At 42.0% G+C, this 15,842-nt stretch overlaps 1 protein-coding gene across 4 annotated transcripts in view; it reads left to right on the top strand.

Annotated features, from left to right (window-relative positions):
• The window catches only part of kdm5bb (lysine (K)-specific demethylase 5Bb), a 60,954-nt gene that overhangs the window by 39,528 nt on the left and 5,584 nt on the right, over positions 1-15,842 (top strand). For 3 of the 4 annotated variants that reach the window (XM_034173035.1, XM_034173033.1, XM_034173031.1), the window contains 7 exons: positions 2,311-2,400; positions 2,997-3,191; positions 7,227-7,408; positions 7,548-7,672; positions 7,877-8,027; positions 8,165-8,279; positions 13,003-13,358. In XM_034173035.1, the coding sequence (XP_034028926.1) occupies positions 2,311-2,400; positions 2,997-3,191; positions 7,227-7,408; positions 7,548-7,672; positions 7,877-8,027; positions 8,165-8,279; positions 13,003-13,358 (1,214 nt within the window). The remainder of the gene's footprint in view (positions 1-2,310; positions 2,401-2,996; positions 3,192-7,226; positions 7,409-7,547; positions 7,673-7,876; positions 8,028-8,164; positions 8,280-13,002; positions 13,359-15,842) is intronic. The other variant, XM_034173034.1, reaches the window with a different exon arrangement.

Genomic DNA, 15,842 nt, shown 5'->3' with positions numbered 1-15,842 from the left:
AACAGACAAGCAGCTTGGTAGAAGACAACAACTGTTATGATTATTTATTAGAAAGTGGAAGAAACACAAGCTGACTGTCAGTCTCCCTCAGTCTGGGATTCCATGCAAGATCTCACTTTGTGAGGTAAGGATGATTCTGAGAAAGCTTAGGACTACACAGGAGGACCTGGTCAGTGACCTGAAGAGAGCTGCGACCACAGTCACAAACATTACATTAGTAACACATGATGCTGTCATGGTTTAAAATCCTGCAGGGCAGCAAGGTCCCCCTACTCAAGCCAGCACATGTCCAGGCCCGTTTGAAGTTCACCAGTGACCATCTGGATGATCCAGAGGAGGCATAGGAGAAGGTCATGTGGTCAGATGAGACCAGAATAGAGCTTTTTGGAATCAACTCCACTTACCATGTTCAGAGGATGAGAACAACCCCAAGAAAACCATCCCAACCATGAAGCATGGGGGTGGAAACATCATACTCTGGGGGTGCTCTAATGCAAAGGGGACAGGACGACTGCACCGTATTGAAGGGAGGATGGATGGGGTCATGTATTGCGAGATTTTGGCAAACAACCTCCTCCCCTCAGTAAGAGCATTGAAGATGGGTCATGGCTGGGTCTTCCAGCATGACAGTGACCCCAAACACACAGCCAGGGCAACTAAGGAGGGGCTCCGTAAGAAGCATTTCAAGGTCCTGGAGTGGCCTGGCCAGTCTCCAGACCTGAACTCAATAGAAAATCTTTGGAGGGAGCTGAAACTCCAAACCTGAAAGATCTAGAGAAGATCTGTATGGAGGAATAGACCAAAATCCCTGCTGCAGTGTGTGCAAACCTGGTGAAAAACTACAGGAAACGTTTGACCTCTGTAATTGCAAACAAAGGCTACTGTACCAAATAATAACATTGATTTTCACAGGTGTTCAAATACTTATTTGCAGCAGTAACATACAAATAAATTATTTAAAAAAATCATACATTGTGATTTCCGCAGGGGTGGTGGCCAAGTGGTTAATGCGCTTGGTTTCAGTGCAGAAGGTTCTGGGTTCAAATCCCACCCCTGCCACATTTCTCCATGTAATGTGGAGTTGCGTCAGGAAGGGCATCCGGCGTAAAACCTGTGCCAATTCAACATGCAGATCCACCTTGGATTTGCTGTGGTGACCCCGAGTGCAAAAACAAGGGAGCAGCCGAAGGGACTTACTTTTACTATACATTGTGATTTCCGGATATATTTTTTTTTTAGATTATGTCTCTCACAGTGGACATGCACCTAAGATGAAAATTTCAGACCCCTCCATGATTTCTAAGTGGGAGAACTTGCAAAACCGCAGGGTGTTCAAATACTTATTTTTCTCACTGTATAAGTTAATAACTTGTGAGGGATTGGGGTAAATTGCACATATTTAGAGGTTATATATCAAATGTTCATAAAATGCTTTTTCCCCAGGGTTCCACAGTTGTCCCATCATTCCTCCTACAGAGGTACAAGGTATTCATGTTATGATGACCATGCCACGTGACATCTGATCGCACTATTCACACAGTCCGTTATGTGCTGCATTGACTGACGGGCACAACACACACATGTGGACCACAGTGTGATCAGTTCATAGAGCTATATCTGGAGAGGGGAAGGGCGCCGTTGTACGGCATTCGTAATATTCTTACTGCAGTCTAACAGCATCCTAGATATTCATACTGTGTTCCAACTACATTTGGACTGCGTTCGAAAGCTGATGCACAGAATGTGCACAAATCAGTCAAGGTGGGATCTGCCCACATTCTAGATAGCTGAACAGCATTGTTACACAGCTGTCAGAATATCTGTCCCTCACGATTGTGGCTTTTTTTTTTTACCCATTCGTGCCTGATTCTGCTTGATTACTGCTCATTCTTGCTGAGTGTGATGGGGCCCTTAGGAAAAACATAGACGTTCACATGTTTATCCCTGAGATGGTTATTAAAGCATCCAGTGACACAGCAAGTAACCCCCCTGGATTCTGAGCCTTTTGTTTACTTTCTGGCCATGTCTGTACATCCACAGCAGGCACACATTTCCCAAGGTAGACTTGCCAACAGTCTGCATAGGAGTCCAGTGCAAAACTGATGAAATGTCTTTTCGATTAGAAAATTCAGAAGGCATTATGAAGATGGTGGTACAGTTACTGTACAGCAGAAGCTTTCAGAAAAGCTGTAAGCATCGAGTTGTTTTGTCTTAAGGTATATGATACTTGGTGATGGAGTCCTACTTGATCAAAGGTCAATTCTTGATCAAAGTTCAATTATTTTTGCCATCACCCTGCTTGTGTGACAACTTGGAAACGGTAATGAAACAGGAGCTTTCAGTCAGTTGGTCTCTGATATTCATATTCAATGGTGTCATTGTAGCTTCAAATCAATAAATGTGAGTGGATCTAGACACTCTCTTTTTTAGAATGAAGAAAGGGGGGCTGAATGATTGAAACAAGGCTTAAAGTGGAGTTATGGGTGTAAGCAAAAACTAACACTTAGGATAACATTAGCAGGCTAATGAGGGACTAGTTGAATTAAGTTGATGTTGAAGGTAAGATGCAAGTATTATTAACACATATAATCAGGAAGGTATTCAGAAAACCAAATGGCCCAACTACATTGTTGGGTGGTCCATCATGTTTTATGTGTTTGCTGTAATTTGGTTTGTGCTGCCCTTTTGGCCAGGTGACTCTTGGGAAAAAGAGGTTTTAAATCTCAATGAGTTTTTTTTTTTTTTTTTTTACCTGGTTAAATAAAGGACATTGATGTAGTCCATTAATTGTTACTGCAAATGGCAACATGAGCAGCTCTATTTTTTCCACAGTGGACAATCTGTTTCTTTTTGAATGAAGTAAGCACTGACAGCTTTTAGCATAACCTAATATTGTAGCCAGTTAAGTCACTTTGTCAGTCTTTATTGCCATGAACTGTCCTTATCTCTCTCTCTCTCTCTCTCTCGTTCACATCCCTCCTCCTCTACAATACTAGATACCTCTTGGCAGGCAGTGTGTTGACCACTATCGTATGCTCCACCGGTACAATGTGTTCTCCCACGATGAGATGGTGTGCAACATGGCATCGAAAGCAGACATGCTCGATGTGGTCCTAGCATCAGCTATCCACAAGGACTTGGTCATCATGATCCAAGAAGAGCAGGAACTGAGGGAAAAAGTCCAGAAAATGGTGCAGTAGTTCTTGTTATAGAATTTACCTTTGCAATTTCAATCCAATTTATTTTATTTGTATAGCGCCAAATCACACCAATTCTGCCTAAGGCCCACCACACAAGTAAGGTTGTCCCCGGAACAAGCACACAGGAGACAGTGGTAAAGAAAAACTCCCTCTGGTGATAATGAGGAAGAAACCTCTAGCAGACCAGACTCAGAGGGATGAGGCAGTTACAAGGTTTTTATAGATTTTATAAGACTTTCTTAATAAACAGAAGAAATGAAAAACACAATACAGTGTTCCCTCGTTTATCGCGGGAGTTACGTTCTAAAAATAGCCCGTGATAGGTGAATTCCGCGAAGTAGCCAGTGTTATTTTTTTTTTACAATTATTATAGATGTTTTAAGGCTGTAAAACCCCTCACTACACACATTTTCTCACTTTTTTCTCCTGTGTAAACACTCTCAAAGTTCAAACCTTAGTACAAAAATAAGTCCAGTATTATAGAATGAAACCAAGATCAAAACCTGTTTTCAGGACCCAAACATTTGTTTGAGAAATAAAAATAGAACGTTTTCCTATAAATAATTATGATGGCTTTTAGAACTAACAAATTTAATTGTAACAATCAACCTACGAGGTTGGACACATAAGAAATTATTAATAGTAACTGACCAGTATGTCACAGTTCCTCTGATCGCGCCTCTTCGTCGTGGCGCCGCTCCGCAGCGTGTTTTTCGACCTCGGGGCAGGTGCCTTTTTCCGAGTGATATGGGTACTTGTTGGCGCTCTTTTTTTCTTGTGATCGAGAAGATTCTTATAAACAGACACACGCAGAACACAATACGCGTGCTTTGTCTTCCCTGCTGGAGCGCTCTGCATCAAAACAGCGAGTGTAGTCTCTGGACCTGTTGCCAGATTTTGGCTGCAACTAAGCACAGCAGACAGTTAAAAAAAAAGAAGCAGCATGCAAAATTGCACTAAAAAAAAAACTGGCGAGACCCCGAAAGGTGAACCGCGATATAGCGAGGGAACACTGTAATGATAACAACAACAGAGTCCTTAATTGAACTGAAAAGCAGTCCATCTTGGATCTTTAATCTATGGGTGTATATGTCTAGTACTGCTAGGTTCCAAAGAGGTCTAACACTGTGTAGTTAATGAATTTCCTGTCAAAAATAAATTTAAATGTGCATAAAATCCGGTATTAGTGTGCCACTATCAAAGGTGTCAACTGTACTTAAGTACACTTTTTAGGTATCTATACTTTACTACATTACTTATTTTTCTGCCTACTTCTGACTTCTACTTATTACATTTTCACACAAGTATCTGTACTTTCTATTCCTTACATTTTTAAAACAAACAGCCTCGTTACTCTTGGCTTCAGTTTAATGTTTATATATATATATATATATATATATATATATATATATATATATATATATATATCTATATTTCACGTCATGTGCGCCTGTAATCAACTTTTCTGCAGCACGGCTTTGAACCGTGAACCAATCGAAGCAGTGGTTCGCAGATTGAAGCAATGCTTCGATCTATTGCTTCTTTCTTTATTCTTTCTTTCGCTTAATTTTCCCCCGCTAAAACCCTAAAGAGCATACTTCTGTGAGTATTATTTACCTTTTCTATGTTAAACTGACCTTTTATGGTCTTCTGAAATAGTTGATAGATGTATTTTATAACTTAAAAACGGGAGCGACGCTAACGCGTTAGCATGTCTATGACATTTTCAGTGTTAAAACTTAGCATTAAGCAATTGCAGCTCTCATCACGTTCGGGTGCATTTGTTTTCAAATTGTAATATTTCTTAAATTTATTTTTGTTTATATATTAATAATCTAATGATTATTATATACAATTTTAGAGAAAGAGGCAAAAAGAACCTGAATAGAAACACAACAGAAAATATAAAAGCAACTAACAATGAACATAAATAAATACGAGGTCTATTAGAAAAGTATCCGACCTTATTATTTTTTTCAAAAACCATATGGATTTGAATCACGTGTGATTACATCAGACATGCTTGAACCCTTGTGGGCATGCGAGAGTTTTTTCACGCCTGTCGGTTACGTCATTCGCCTGTGGGCAGTCTTTGAGTGAGGAGTGGCCCACCCGCTCGTCGTTTTTTCATTGTTTAGGAATGGCTCAGAGACTGCTGCTTTGTTTGATCAAAATTTTTTCAAGGCACAACTGAGTGGACACCATTCGATAAATTCAGCTGGTTTTCGGTAAAAAATTTAACGGCTGATGAAAGATTTTGGTCTGGTAGTGTCGCCGTAAGGACGGCCCACGGCGCCCGACGGCGATCTGCGCTTCGAGGCGGCAGCATCTCGCTGTTTCAAGTTGAAAACTTGAAATTTCAGGCTCTGTTGACCCAGTAAGTCGTCAGAGAACAGAGAACTTTCAGAAAAAGTCGGCATGAGGAGTTTATTCGGACATTCCATTGTTAACGGACATTTTGTAATGAAAGAACGTGCGGGCAGAGTCTCATGTCGGGCCGGACCCGACCGCGGGGGGTCGCGACAGGAAAAACACCTCCGTTGGAAACCTTAACAGGCACGTTGGAACATGCCCAAGCTGTTAAACAGTTTCTCAGTTACTCACTTGTTGAAAACCATCAAAAGCCGCCTGAATTTTACAAATGGTTTTCAACACGGAGGTGTTTTTCCTGTCGCGGCGCACACAGATTCGCCGAGTCGTTTCCGTGACGACTCTGCGAATCTGTTGCGAATTTGCGCGCACGTCTTTCATTACAAAATGTCCTTAAACAGTGGAATGTCCGCATAAAGTCCTCATGCCGGCCTCTTCTGAATCTTCTCTGTTCTCTCACGACGTCCTGGGTGAATTAAGCCTTAAATTAGGATGTTTTCAGGTCGAAACAGGCCGACGACGGCGCCTGGAAGCGCTGCACGACGTCCCGGTCCGTGGGAAGTCCTTACAGCGACAGAAACACCCCATAATCTCTCACTTTTCACCGAAAACCATCTTAATTTCTCGAATCGTGTCCACTCGGATATTCCTCACAGGTCCAGAAAAAATTTTGATAAAGCAACTTGCGCCGTCTCGAGCAGCGTGTAAAACAAAGGAATTCAGCCGAGAGGGCGGGACCACATCTCACTCAAGGCCTGCCCACAGGGAAATGACGTCACCTACACGCGTGAAAAAACTCACGCATGCGCACGATGGATCAAGCATGATTGGTGTAATCTCATGTCATTCAAATCCATATAGTTAAAAAAAAATAAATAAAAGGGTCGGTTTATTACCTAATAGACCTCGTGCATACGCGTACATACATAAATAATTAAGTGTTTCTTGTGAACACCTAGTGACTCTTACACCTCCACTTCATCCCTGTCTTATTTAATGACAGTTTGTTTCGGTCAAACCATATTTTCAATTTGTTAATTTCTTCAGTGATTTCCTCCTGAACTATCTGCCAAACTAGAAAACTGCTGCATCCTAGTAAGAGCAGAATACTACTGGAATGAATTTGAATAAGGAAAGTTGTGTTTTTTGTTTGTTTTTGTTTTTTTCCTTCACTAAATGGATGCTGCACTCACTGCAGTTTGTCTGGAATAGTCCCAGTTTGCATTTCAGAGCTTCTAGAATTGAAACATTTTCGTGAAGCTGGTGTTGGGGGGTAATTTTGGGTTTTGGATCTTGGGCCACATGTGGAACGAATCAGTTTTTAAATTAAGCTTTCAATTCATATAGTGGCATCTACATTTTTTTTTTTAAAGGTTACTTTATACTTTTATACTTTAAGTAGGTTTTGGAGTACATACTTTTTCACTTTTACTTGAGTAAAGAGGTTAAGTTGATACTTCAACTTTTACCAGAGTGTTTTTAAACTGCAGTATCTATACTTCTACTTAAGTAATAAATGTGTGTACTTTTGACACCACTGGCCACTATGTAAGGTTGATGCAGCGTTTAATGGATTTTGTTATGTGTAACTGTGTTGAAATTACATTTTAAAGAAGAGCTCAAATCTTTAACACTGATCTTGTCTCACATCTTCAGGGGGTGCTACATTGCAAAGAGGCAAAATATGATCATCTCCAGGATGATGAGCGACAGTGTGCCAAGTGCAGGACTACTTGCTACTTGTCTGCTATCACCTGTCCCTGTAGCCCAGGAGTCCTTGTCTGTCTGCACCACATCAGCAATCTCTGTTCCTGTCCTGTCTCCAGCTATACACTGAAGTACGTTGATTCAGAAGAAGTTACAACATTTATATCCGCATTTAGGTGGCTTGTGTCTGTAAACATACCTATGAACTAGTTTTGTGTATCCACTTATCACTGTTTGCACACAAATTTAGCATTTCATTTCATCATGCAGCTACAGATACACACTGGACAACCTGTTCCCCATGATGAATGCTGTAAAGCAGCGAGCTGAACTGTACGATAAATGGGCCTCTCGTGTGACAGAGACTCTTGAGGCCAAACTGGAAAAGAAAAAAGGTAAGCAGAAAGAGTGACAGAAATCATAACATTGACAACATCAAAAACATCATGAGTGAAAATGAAGACTGGCACATGTAGTTGTCAGTCTGTTGGAAGCTCACTAATTGGTGGGGTTAGCTAAGGTATGTATTTTATGTGTGCAGCTGCATGACAAAAAGACACCGTAAACATCTTGTGATTGCGTGACTATTTTCTTTTCAGGCCTGCCCGTCTTTCGCAGTCTTCTTGCCGAATCAGAGGATAAGAGGTTCCCTGAAAATGACCTGCTGCGTCGGCTCCGTCTGGTCACACAGGATGCAGAAAAGTGCTGCTCTGTGGCCCAGCAGCTATTGAATGGAAAGCGGAAGACCAGGTGGCGTCCATATATTCTAATAAGTTGGATGTATAGATTAGCTATTTACTCAGGTGTTTACTTCATTATCATGTCAAAACATGGTATTACTGCATTAATGTGGTTGGTTTCTTTCATTTGTCTCATGATCTGCCTAGATATCGTTGTGGTAGTGGGAAATCTCGGAGCCAATTGACTGTTGACGAGCTACGATCATTTGTGAGGCAACTATATAACCTTTCCTGCAGCCTGCCTCAAGCCCCCTTGTTGAAGGTAAGATATAAAACATATTTCAGAGAAATGTATTTAACATTGCCTTATTCTTTATCATAAATAGGGATGGGTATTGATAAGATTTTATCTATCGATTCCGCTTGTCAGTCCGATTCATTATCGATTCCCTTATCAATACCTCCAGCCGTGTGTGTGTGTGTGTGTGTGTGTGTGTGTGTGTGTGTGTGTGGTGGTGTGTGTGTGTGTGTGTGTGTGTGTGTGTGTGTGTGTGTGTGTGTGTGTGTGTGAGAGTGTGTGAGAGTGTGAGTGAGTCGGCTCGCTGTGAGGATGGAGAGGAGAGGGGCGGGGGGAGGGGTATGAACCGCTTCAGTCAGTGCAGAGTGAGAGAGCACGCGGTGAGCACAGAATGAAGAAACACATTAAAAGAAAACAAAACTGTGGTGCTGCCTTTATTATACCCAGGACTGTTCTGAAGGTACGTCCTGTTCACGCCGTGTGTGCATGTGTCGGTGACAGTCATACTGAAATTATGAGATGAAATAAAAGGTCAAAATTGCTTAAAAAATGAGAATATAGGAATGAACATTATAAAAATCACACACACTTGTGTTTAAAAAAACCTGATGTGGAGAAACTCTGTAGTGATGTTCAGAAGCAGAAATCCCATAAAACAGCTGAGAACTCTGAACTATAAGAGGCTGTTATTTTCCAAAGATATTTATTTTAGCTTGAGCTTAATGTTGTTTTATGTTCAAGTACAAAACGTGACTGAGGATGAGAAAAAAAAGAGGAAATGAACTCTAGTCAGAATAAAAATACAAGCTGCTGATGTATATTATTTTTCAAAGTTATTAGGCTGCAGCTCTGCGTTTCATTTATTTCAAAGTAAGCTACCTCTTGTATTTTCAAAAATCATGAGAATCCAATCAGTCTGCATTGTTCCGTTTTTCCTGCACATTTGTGTATTTTTTTTTTCCTTTATAAGAGTTTAGTGTTTTGTTCTACAAAGTTTGGAAAAAACAATAAAATGTTAACACTTTTCTTTATAGCAGTTCTGTAATTTCAGAAATGTAACAGAAACAACCACAAATCAGAAAAAGTTGGAACTGTATGTAAAATGAGGATAAAAATAAAAATCTTGCACTAGTCCTAGTTTCTCCACTCACACCCAGAGAAGCCAAAGGTTCTTCCAGAGTTGTGTCTTGGTGGCTTCCCTCACTTGTCTCCTACCAGCATGGACATTTAGTTTTTGAGAACTGCCTACCTGACACAGATTTACCGTAAGGGTACGTTTACACATAAACAAGACGCGTTACGAATGTCATTTTTCTGTCATTCGTGACACATTCCTGACATTCTTAATGTGACTTAACGCATCTGAATAGGTTTCTTAATAGTGCGTGTTGGTGCGTGATATTCTTGATATTCGTGGAGCACGTTTTTGCCTGTCAAAAAATCTTCCACAAATGTCACACACCACCTTCATTTCGTCTCACGTCGTGGAGGTCGCAACTGAGCGTATTGATCCGTCTTGATGAGTATTGATCCTTAATACAACCCCTGGCAAAATTATGGAATCACCAGCCTCGGAGGATGTTCATTCAGTTGTTTAATTTTGTAGAAAAAAAGCAGATCACAGACATGACACAAAACTAAAGTCTTTTCAGATGGCAACTTTCTGGCTTTAAGAAACACTATAAGAAATCAGGAAAAAAAAAATTGTGGCAGTCAGTAACGGTTACTTTTTTAGACCAAGCAGAGGGAAAAAAATATGGAATCAATCAATTCTGAGGAAAAAATTATGGAATCATGAAACACAAAAGAACTCTCCAACACATCACTAGTATTTTGTTGCACCACCTCTGGCTTTTATAACAGCTTGCAGTCTCTGAGGCATGGACTTAATGAGTGACAAGGTTGGAGCCTTGTCATGGACCATTTTCTTCAACTTCCACAATTGGATTAAGATCCGGACTATTTGCAGGCCATGGCATTGACCCTATGTGTCTTTTTGCAAGGAATGTTTTCACAGTTTCTGCTCTATGGCAAGATGAATTATCATCTTGAAAAATAACTTCATCATCCCCAAGCATGCTTTCAATTGATGGGATAAGAAAAGTGTCCAAAAATATCAGCGTAAACTTGTGCATTTATTGATGATGTAATGACAGCCATCTCCCCAGGGCCTTTACCTGACATGCAACCCCATATCATCAATGACTGTGGAAATTTACATGTTCTCTTCAGGCAGTCAACTTTATAAATCTCATTGGAACGGCACCAAACAAAAGTTCCAGCATCATCACCTTGCCCAATGCAGATTCGAGATTCATCACTGAATATGACTTTCATCCAGTCATCCACAGTCCACGATTGCTTTTCCTTAGCCCATTGTAACATTGTTGTTTTCTGTTTAGGTGTTAATGATGGCTTTCGTTTAGCTTTTCTGTATGTAAATCCCATTTCCTTTAGGCGGTTTCTTACAGTTCGGTCACAGACGTTGACTCCAGTTTCCTCCCATTCATTCCTCATTTGTTTTGTTGTGCATTTTCGATTTTTGAGACATATTGCTTTAAGTTTTCTGTCTTGACGCTTTAATGTCTTCCTTGGTCTACCAGTATGTTTGCCTTTAACAACCTTCCCATGTTGTTTGTATTTGGTCCAGAGTTTAGACACAGCTGACTGTGAACAACCAACATCTTTTGCAACATTGCATGATGATTTATCCTCTTTTAAGAGTTTGATAATCCTCTTCTTTGTTTCAAATGACATCACTCGTGTTGGAGCCATGATTCATGTCAGTCCACTTGATGCAACAGCTCTCCAAGGTGTAATCACTCCTTTTTAGATGCAGACTAACGAGCAGATCTGATTTGATGCAGGTGTTAGTTTGGGGGATGAAAATTTACAGGGTGATTCCATAATTTATTCCTCAGAATTGAGTGAGTCCATATTTTTTTCCCTCTGCTTGGTCTACAAAAGTAACCGTTACTGACTGCCACAATTATTTTTCCTGATTTCTTATAGTGTTTCTTAAAGCCAGAAAGTTGCCATTTGAAATGACTTTAGTTTTGTGTCATGTCTGTGATCTGCTTTTTTTCTACAAAATTAAACAACTGAATGAACATCCTCCGAGGCCGGTGAGTCCATAATTATTGCCAGGGGTTGTAGAACGTGACAACGTTCGTAGTGGTTCCTGTGATGGTTCTTGGAGCCCAAACTGTGCCGCGTTATTACGAAGTGACACAGAAACTGTCAAGTTTTGACACAACTTGTAACGCGGCGTCACATTTCACTGAGCGCCACGACGAATCAGTTTTCTGTCGCGTGCGCACAATTAAACTCGGCTCCAAGTGTCGTTCCACAGTTCCTGCTGAAGCTCCTCAGGATGCTCCTGCAGGTGTTCCACCTGCTGTTGTAACGATGAGCAGGAGAACAAGTCTGAACCAGAGGAGCGACAGGAGACTCAGGTGCAGCCAGACATCTCTGCACCTCCTCCAGTCCGGCGGAGGAAGAAGCGTGCGCACAATTAAACCGTGCTGCACCGCATTCAGTTTGATTGCTGACACCAAGTCTGCTAAAAGTCTCATTTCAGTGCTCTTCAGCGCGCTCCTGCAGGTGTTCCACCTGCTGCATGTGCCTGATGTTTGGGAAAATGCACAAGACGAGAGCCGCATGAAGCCACACATCTGGCTCTGTCCGTCTCCTCCTCCTCCTCTCTGCGCCACTCCATGGCACAGAGCCCAACTACACATGCAGTCACAAAGTTCTTCTGAAAAACTGAAGCGATCTGAATTCGGTTGGATGAATATGGGTGTGTGTGTGGAGACAATTCACCTCGTTCACAACGTGACAGAACTTAACGATACGCTGTTACGTGCAATAGCACACAACAATGCGGAACACTATTCTTGACCATGCGTAATGGTTCCTGATAATTCTCCAGCAACATGTGCCATTAATCGTAATGTGTGGTAACAGGTTGCAGCAGTTCCTGAGGACACCTGATGCCTCTTCCCCGAATAATCACATTCGTGATCAGCGGCCAAGAATATGTACTTCGTGGCATTCGTGACTTGTCGTCGTTATGTGTAAATGCAGCATAAAGTACCACATTGTTTGTATTTCTGAAGAACACAGAGTAATTAAAAAAAGAATTGGGAGAAGAGCAAATCAAATTCAGTGTATTGCTTAAAACTAAAAGAAGGAAACAAAACAGGAGCATTACAGGAGCGGGAGTCATTCTGAATGGGAGCAGGATGGGAGTGGGAGTCATTTTACCAGGAGTGGGACAGGATAGGAATTTTTTTTTACTCTGGCCCGGGATTGGGATGGGACAGGAATTTTTATGTGGGAGCGGGATGGGACAGGAGTGAAAATCTACTCCCGTGTCACCCTCTAGTTGGAATGCTGCTTTGTTGCTTCAAACAGAGCCACTGCAGAAGCAGACCCATTGATTGCAGACCCGAAGCAGCGGGTCTGCAATCAATGTAGAGAAATGATCATTTTCCCAATAAACACCCTCAAAAACAACGGCCACTCCAGCGTAATGTGAACTGAAGGACTGATAAGGGAATCGTTAGGCAAAATGGCTATTGATGTTGGTGGATTGAATTATTTCTTAATGATTCTTGAAAAGAACTGATTTTCGATACCCAAACCTAATCATAAATGGTATGAGGTATAAGTAATTTCACTAAAAATTTAGTGTTCAGCTGTATTAACTTTAAGTATCTGTACACTGAATTATATCTGTCTTAAGGAACTGCTGAATCGAATTGATGACTTCCAGCAGCACAGTGAGAAGGTCCTAGCAGACGACCTTCCCAGTGTCGCTGAGATACAAAGTCTGTTAGATGTGAGTTTTGACTTTGACGTGGAGCTCCCTGAGTTGTCTCTTCTGAGAATGAGGTTAGAACAGGCACGCTGGCTGGAGGGAGTGCAGCACGCCAGTGCCCAGCCTGCCACGCTCACTCTAGAGACCATGAGGAGGCTGATTGACCAAGGGGTCGGCTTGGCCCCTCATGCATCTGTGGAGAAAGCCATGGCGCGACTTCAGGAACTGCTCACCGTGTCTGAGCACTGGGAGGACAAGGCCAGCAGTCTCCTTAAAGCCAGGTGAGGAAAGCACTTGCTGCTCCATAACATCATAAGGTACAAAATCATCCAAGATGGAAAATTGTGAAAGGTTGTTAGTAACAAGTCGTACCACTAAGGTAACCACCAACTAACTTACAAAACTATATTGTCTTCACAAAAACGCCTGGACATCGTTGTAATGAATTAAATGTTCTGTTGATGCATTACACTGATTGGAACTGCATTGTTACATCACTGCATCAGATTGCATCACATTTTATTGCAGCTAGTACAAAAAACAACAATATTCAAAAATCAACAAAAAGTGAGCATCAGATTTAGTTCTGCCTTCCTTCACTGATATTTTCTGCATTTACATCATGACAGTCCAAACTGCTTTTTAAAGACTTTTAGACCTTCACAATACCCGATGGCCATATTTGATTGCCTTGGGTAATATGACGGGAGGGGAAGGAGTGAAAAGTGACAAATCACAGCTTTTTGCGGTGTCTGTCTATTAGCAGGTTCGCATCCACGCAGAGGGCTCTGATCTAAAGCCCCTTTCACACCGGGGCTGCTCCCAGTTGCTCCCTGTGGCGTCATGACGACGCAGGAATTTCTGTGTCAGGTGCGCGCAGCAGGGGGCAGAGAGGAGGTGAGGACACAGCCTGCAGGTTCTCTGCACAGAGAAGTCAGAGTGCACAGTTTGGCTGCAGACAGACTGTGCACTCTGACTTATCTTCTACTTTATATTTGTTCTTCTGCTGAGCTGCAGGTCTGCGCTCTGAGTTCTGTTATAGTTTATCTTTCCTCCTTTGACCGCAAGATGCACGCGAACGAACCCTCCGTGAGCAAATGTGGAGATGTCTGGAGTTCTACTTGATGTTGACATGTCCTGTCTCTGGCAATCAGTCTGTGAGCAAGACTTATGTCCTTTTTTGTCTTTTTTTTTTAACACAGTGATGAGAGAGTTTGAGGGGAGAACAAGGAACTAACTGCCTGCAGCCAGACAGTTTTTTTTTTTTTCTTCCTTTATTGTTCACATGTGCGCGCGTGAACGAACCGTCCGTGAGTAAATGTGGAGATGTCTGGAGTTATACTTGATGTTGACATGTCCTGTCTCTGGCAATCATAGGCGCAGGAGGTGGGGGGGGCAACCCCCCGGGCTCGGCAAAATGCTCAAATTCGGGCAGATGGGCTGAGAAATTCTGGCATGGGCCATGTTAAGGAAAATATGTTTATGTCTAAAAAATATTACAAAGGCCAAGAAAAAAAAATTGATGATGAAATTTTACTCGAAAGTGTGATGACCATCATCAGTGTAGAAGTAGAACAGATGTCTTCAACTCTATAGAGTCTAGTGCCAGAGTCTAGGGTTGTAAATGCCAGCATGAAGCCCACTCCTTCCAGTCCAAAGCCCAAGCAGTGCTGTCTCCTGGTGGAGAGTAAGAGAACTAAAGGCCACCTGTGGACAAACAAAAGAGGTTATATACTGTATATGAGTACTAGAGGCCGCACTTGCACTGAGCCGTGTCCTGGCAAGGAGGCGTGGTTGCCATTTTAATTCCGGGCAATTCAGGAGGCAGCACTCATAGAAGTTCAATTAATCTCATCAAGAAACAGGTCCCACCCCTGCCACGTTTCTCCATGTAATGTGGAGTTGTGTGAGGAAGGGCATCCAGTGTAAAACCTGTGCCAATTCAACATGCAGATCCACCGTGGATTTGCTGTGGCGACCCCGAGTGCAAAGAAGGGAGCAGCCGAAAGGACTTACTATTTGTGAGAGAAAAGCGAGGAGGAGCTGCTGCAGCTGCAATACGTTTTTTTTTTTTTTCTGTGCTGTTTTTTTACCGTGTAGTTTTTACTGCATTGTGTACAGGGTATAAAAGCAATCCTGTGTGATTTATACTGCGGGAACAATGGAACATAGCAGGAATCATAAATTGGCGTCGGGTAACGTTGTCTTGTGAGGGTGTGGCTTCCAGTCACGCTGAGTACCATCCTGTTGCTCTGACTTGCGCTGAAACCACTTAATTCTGCATCGAGCAGAGGACGCAAAAAAAATTAAACATTTAATTTTTGTTTGCACCCCTCGCGCTGTTGTGGCGCAGAGCTGCTTCGTCTCCACATTGAGTTGCTTCCACACAGCGTTGTCATAACAGCGCACAACGCAACCGGGATCAACTGTGAGCAGCCCCAGTGTGAAAGGGGCTTAAAGCAGTTTGGTTTGTCACACCCAGGCATATAATAATAACAATAATAATAATGACTTGGATTTAGAGACTGTTTTTCAAGACACCCAAGCACTTTACAAGTTGCATCATTCATTCACTTGCACATTCACACATAGGTGGTGGTAAGCTACTAGTGTAGCCACAGCTGCCCTGGATATGTGTGAAACTTAACACCATATTAGAGTGTGGGCAACAAGCAGCATTTTGTTAATAATCGCTGGCCTTGAATTACACCCTGCCTCTGTTAGGTCCTATCTTTGATCATGGTTTGAAAAAATAAACGCCTGGA

Source organism: Thalassophryne amazonica, chromosome 6 (genome assembly GCF_902500255.1).
Source record: "Thalassophryne amazonica chromosome 6, fThaAma1.1, whole genome shotgun sequence".
NCBI classification, from domain to species: Eukaryota; Metazoa; Chordata; class Actinopteri; order Batrachoidiformes; family Batrachoididae; genus Thalassophryne; species Thalassophryne amazonica.
This window is presented reverse-complemented; position numbering and strand designations above follow the sequence as displayed.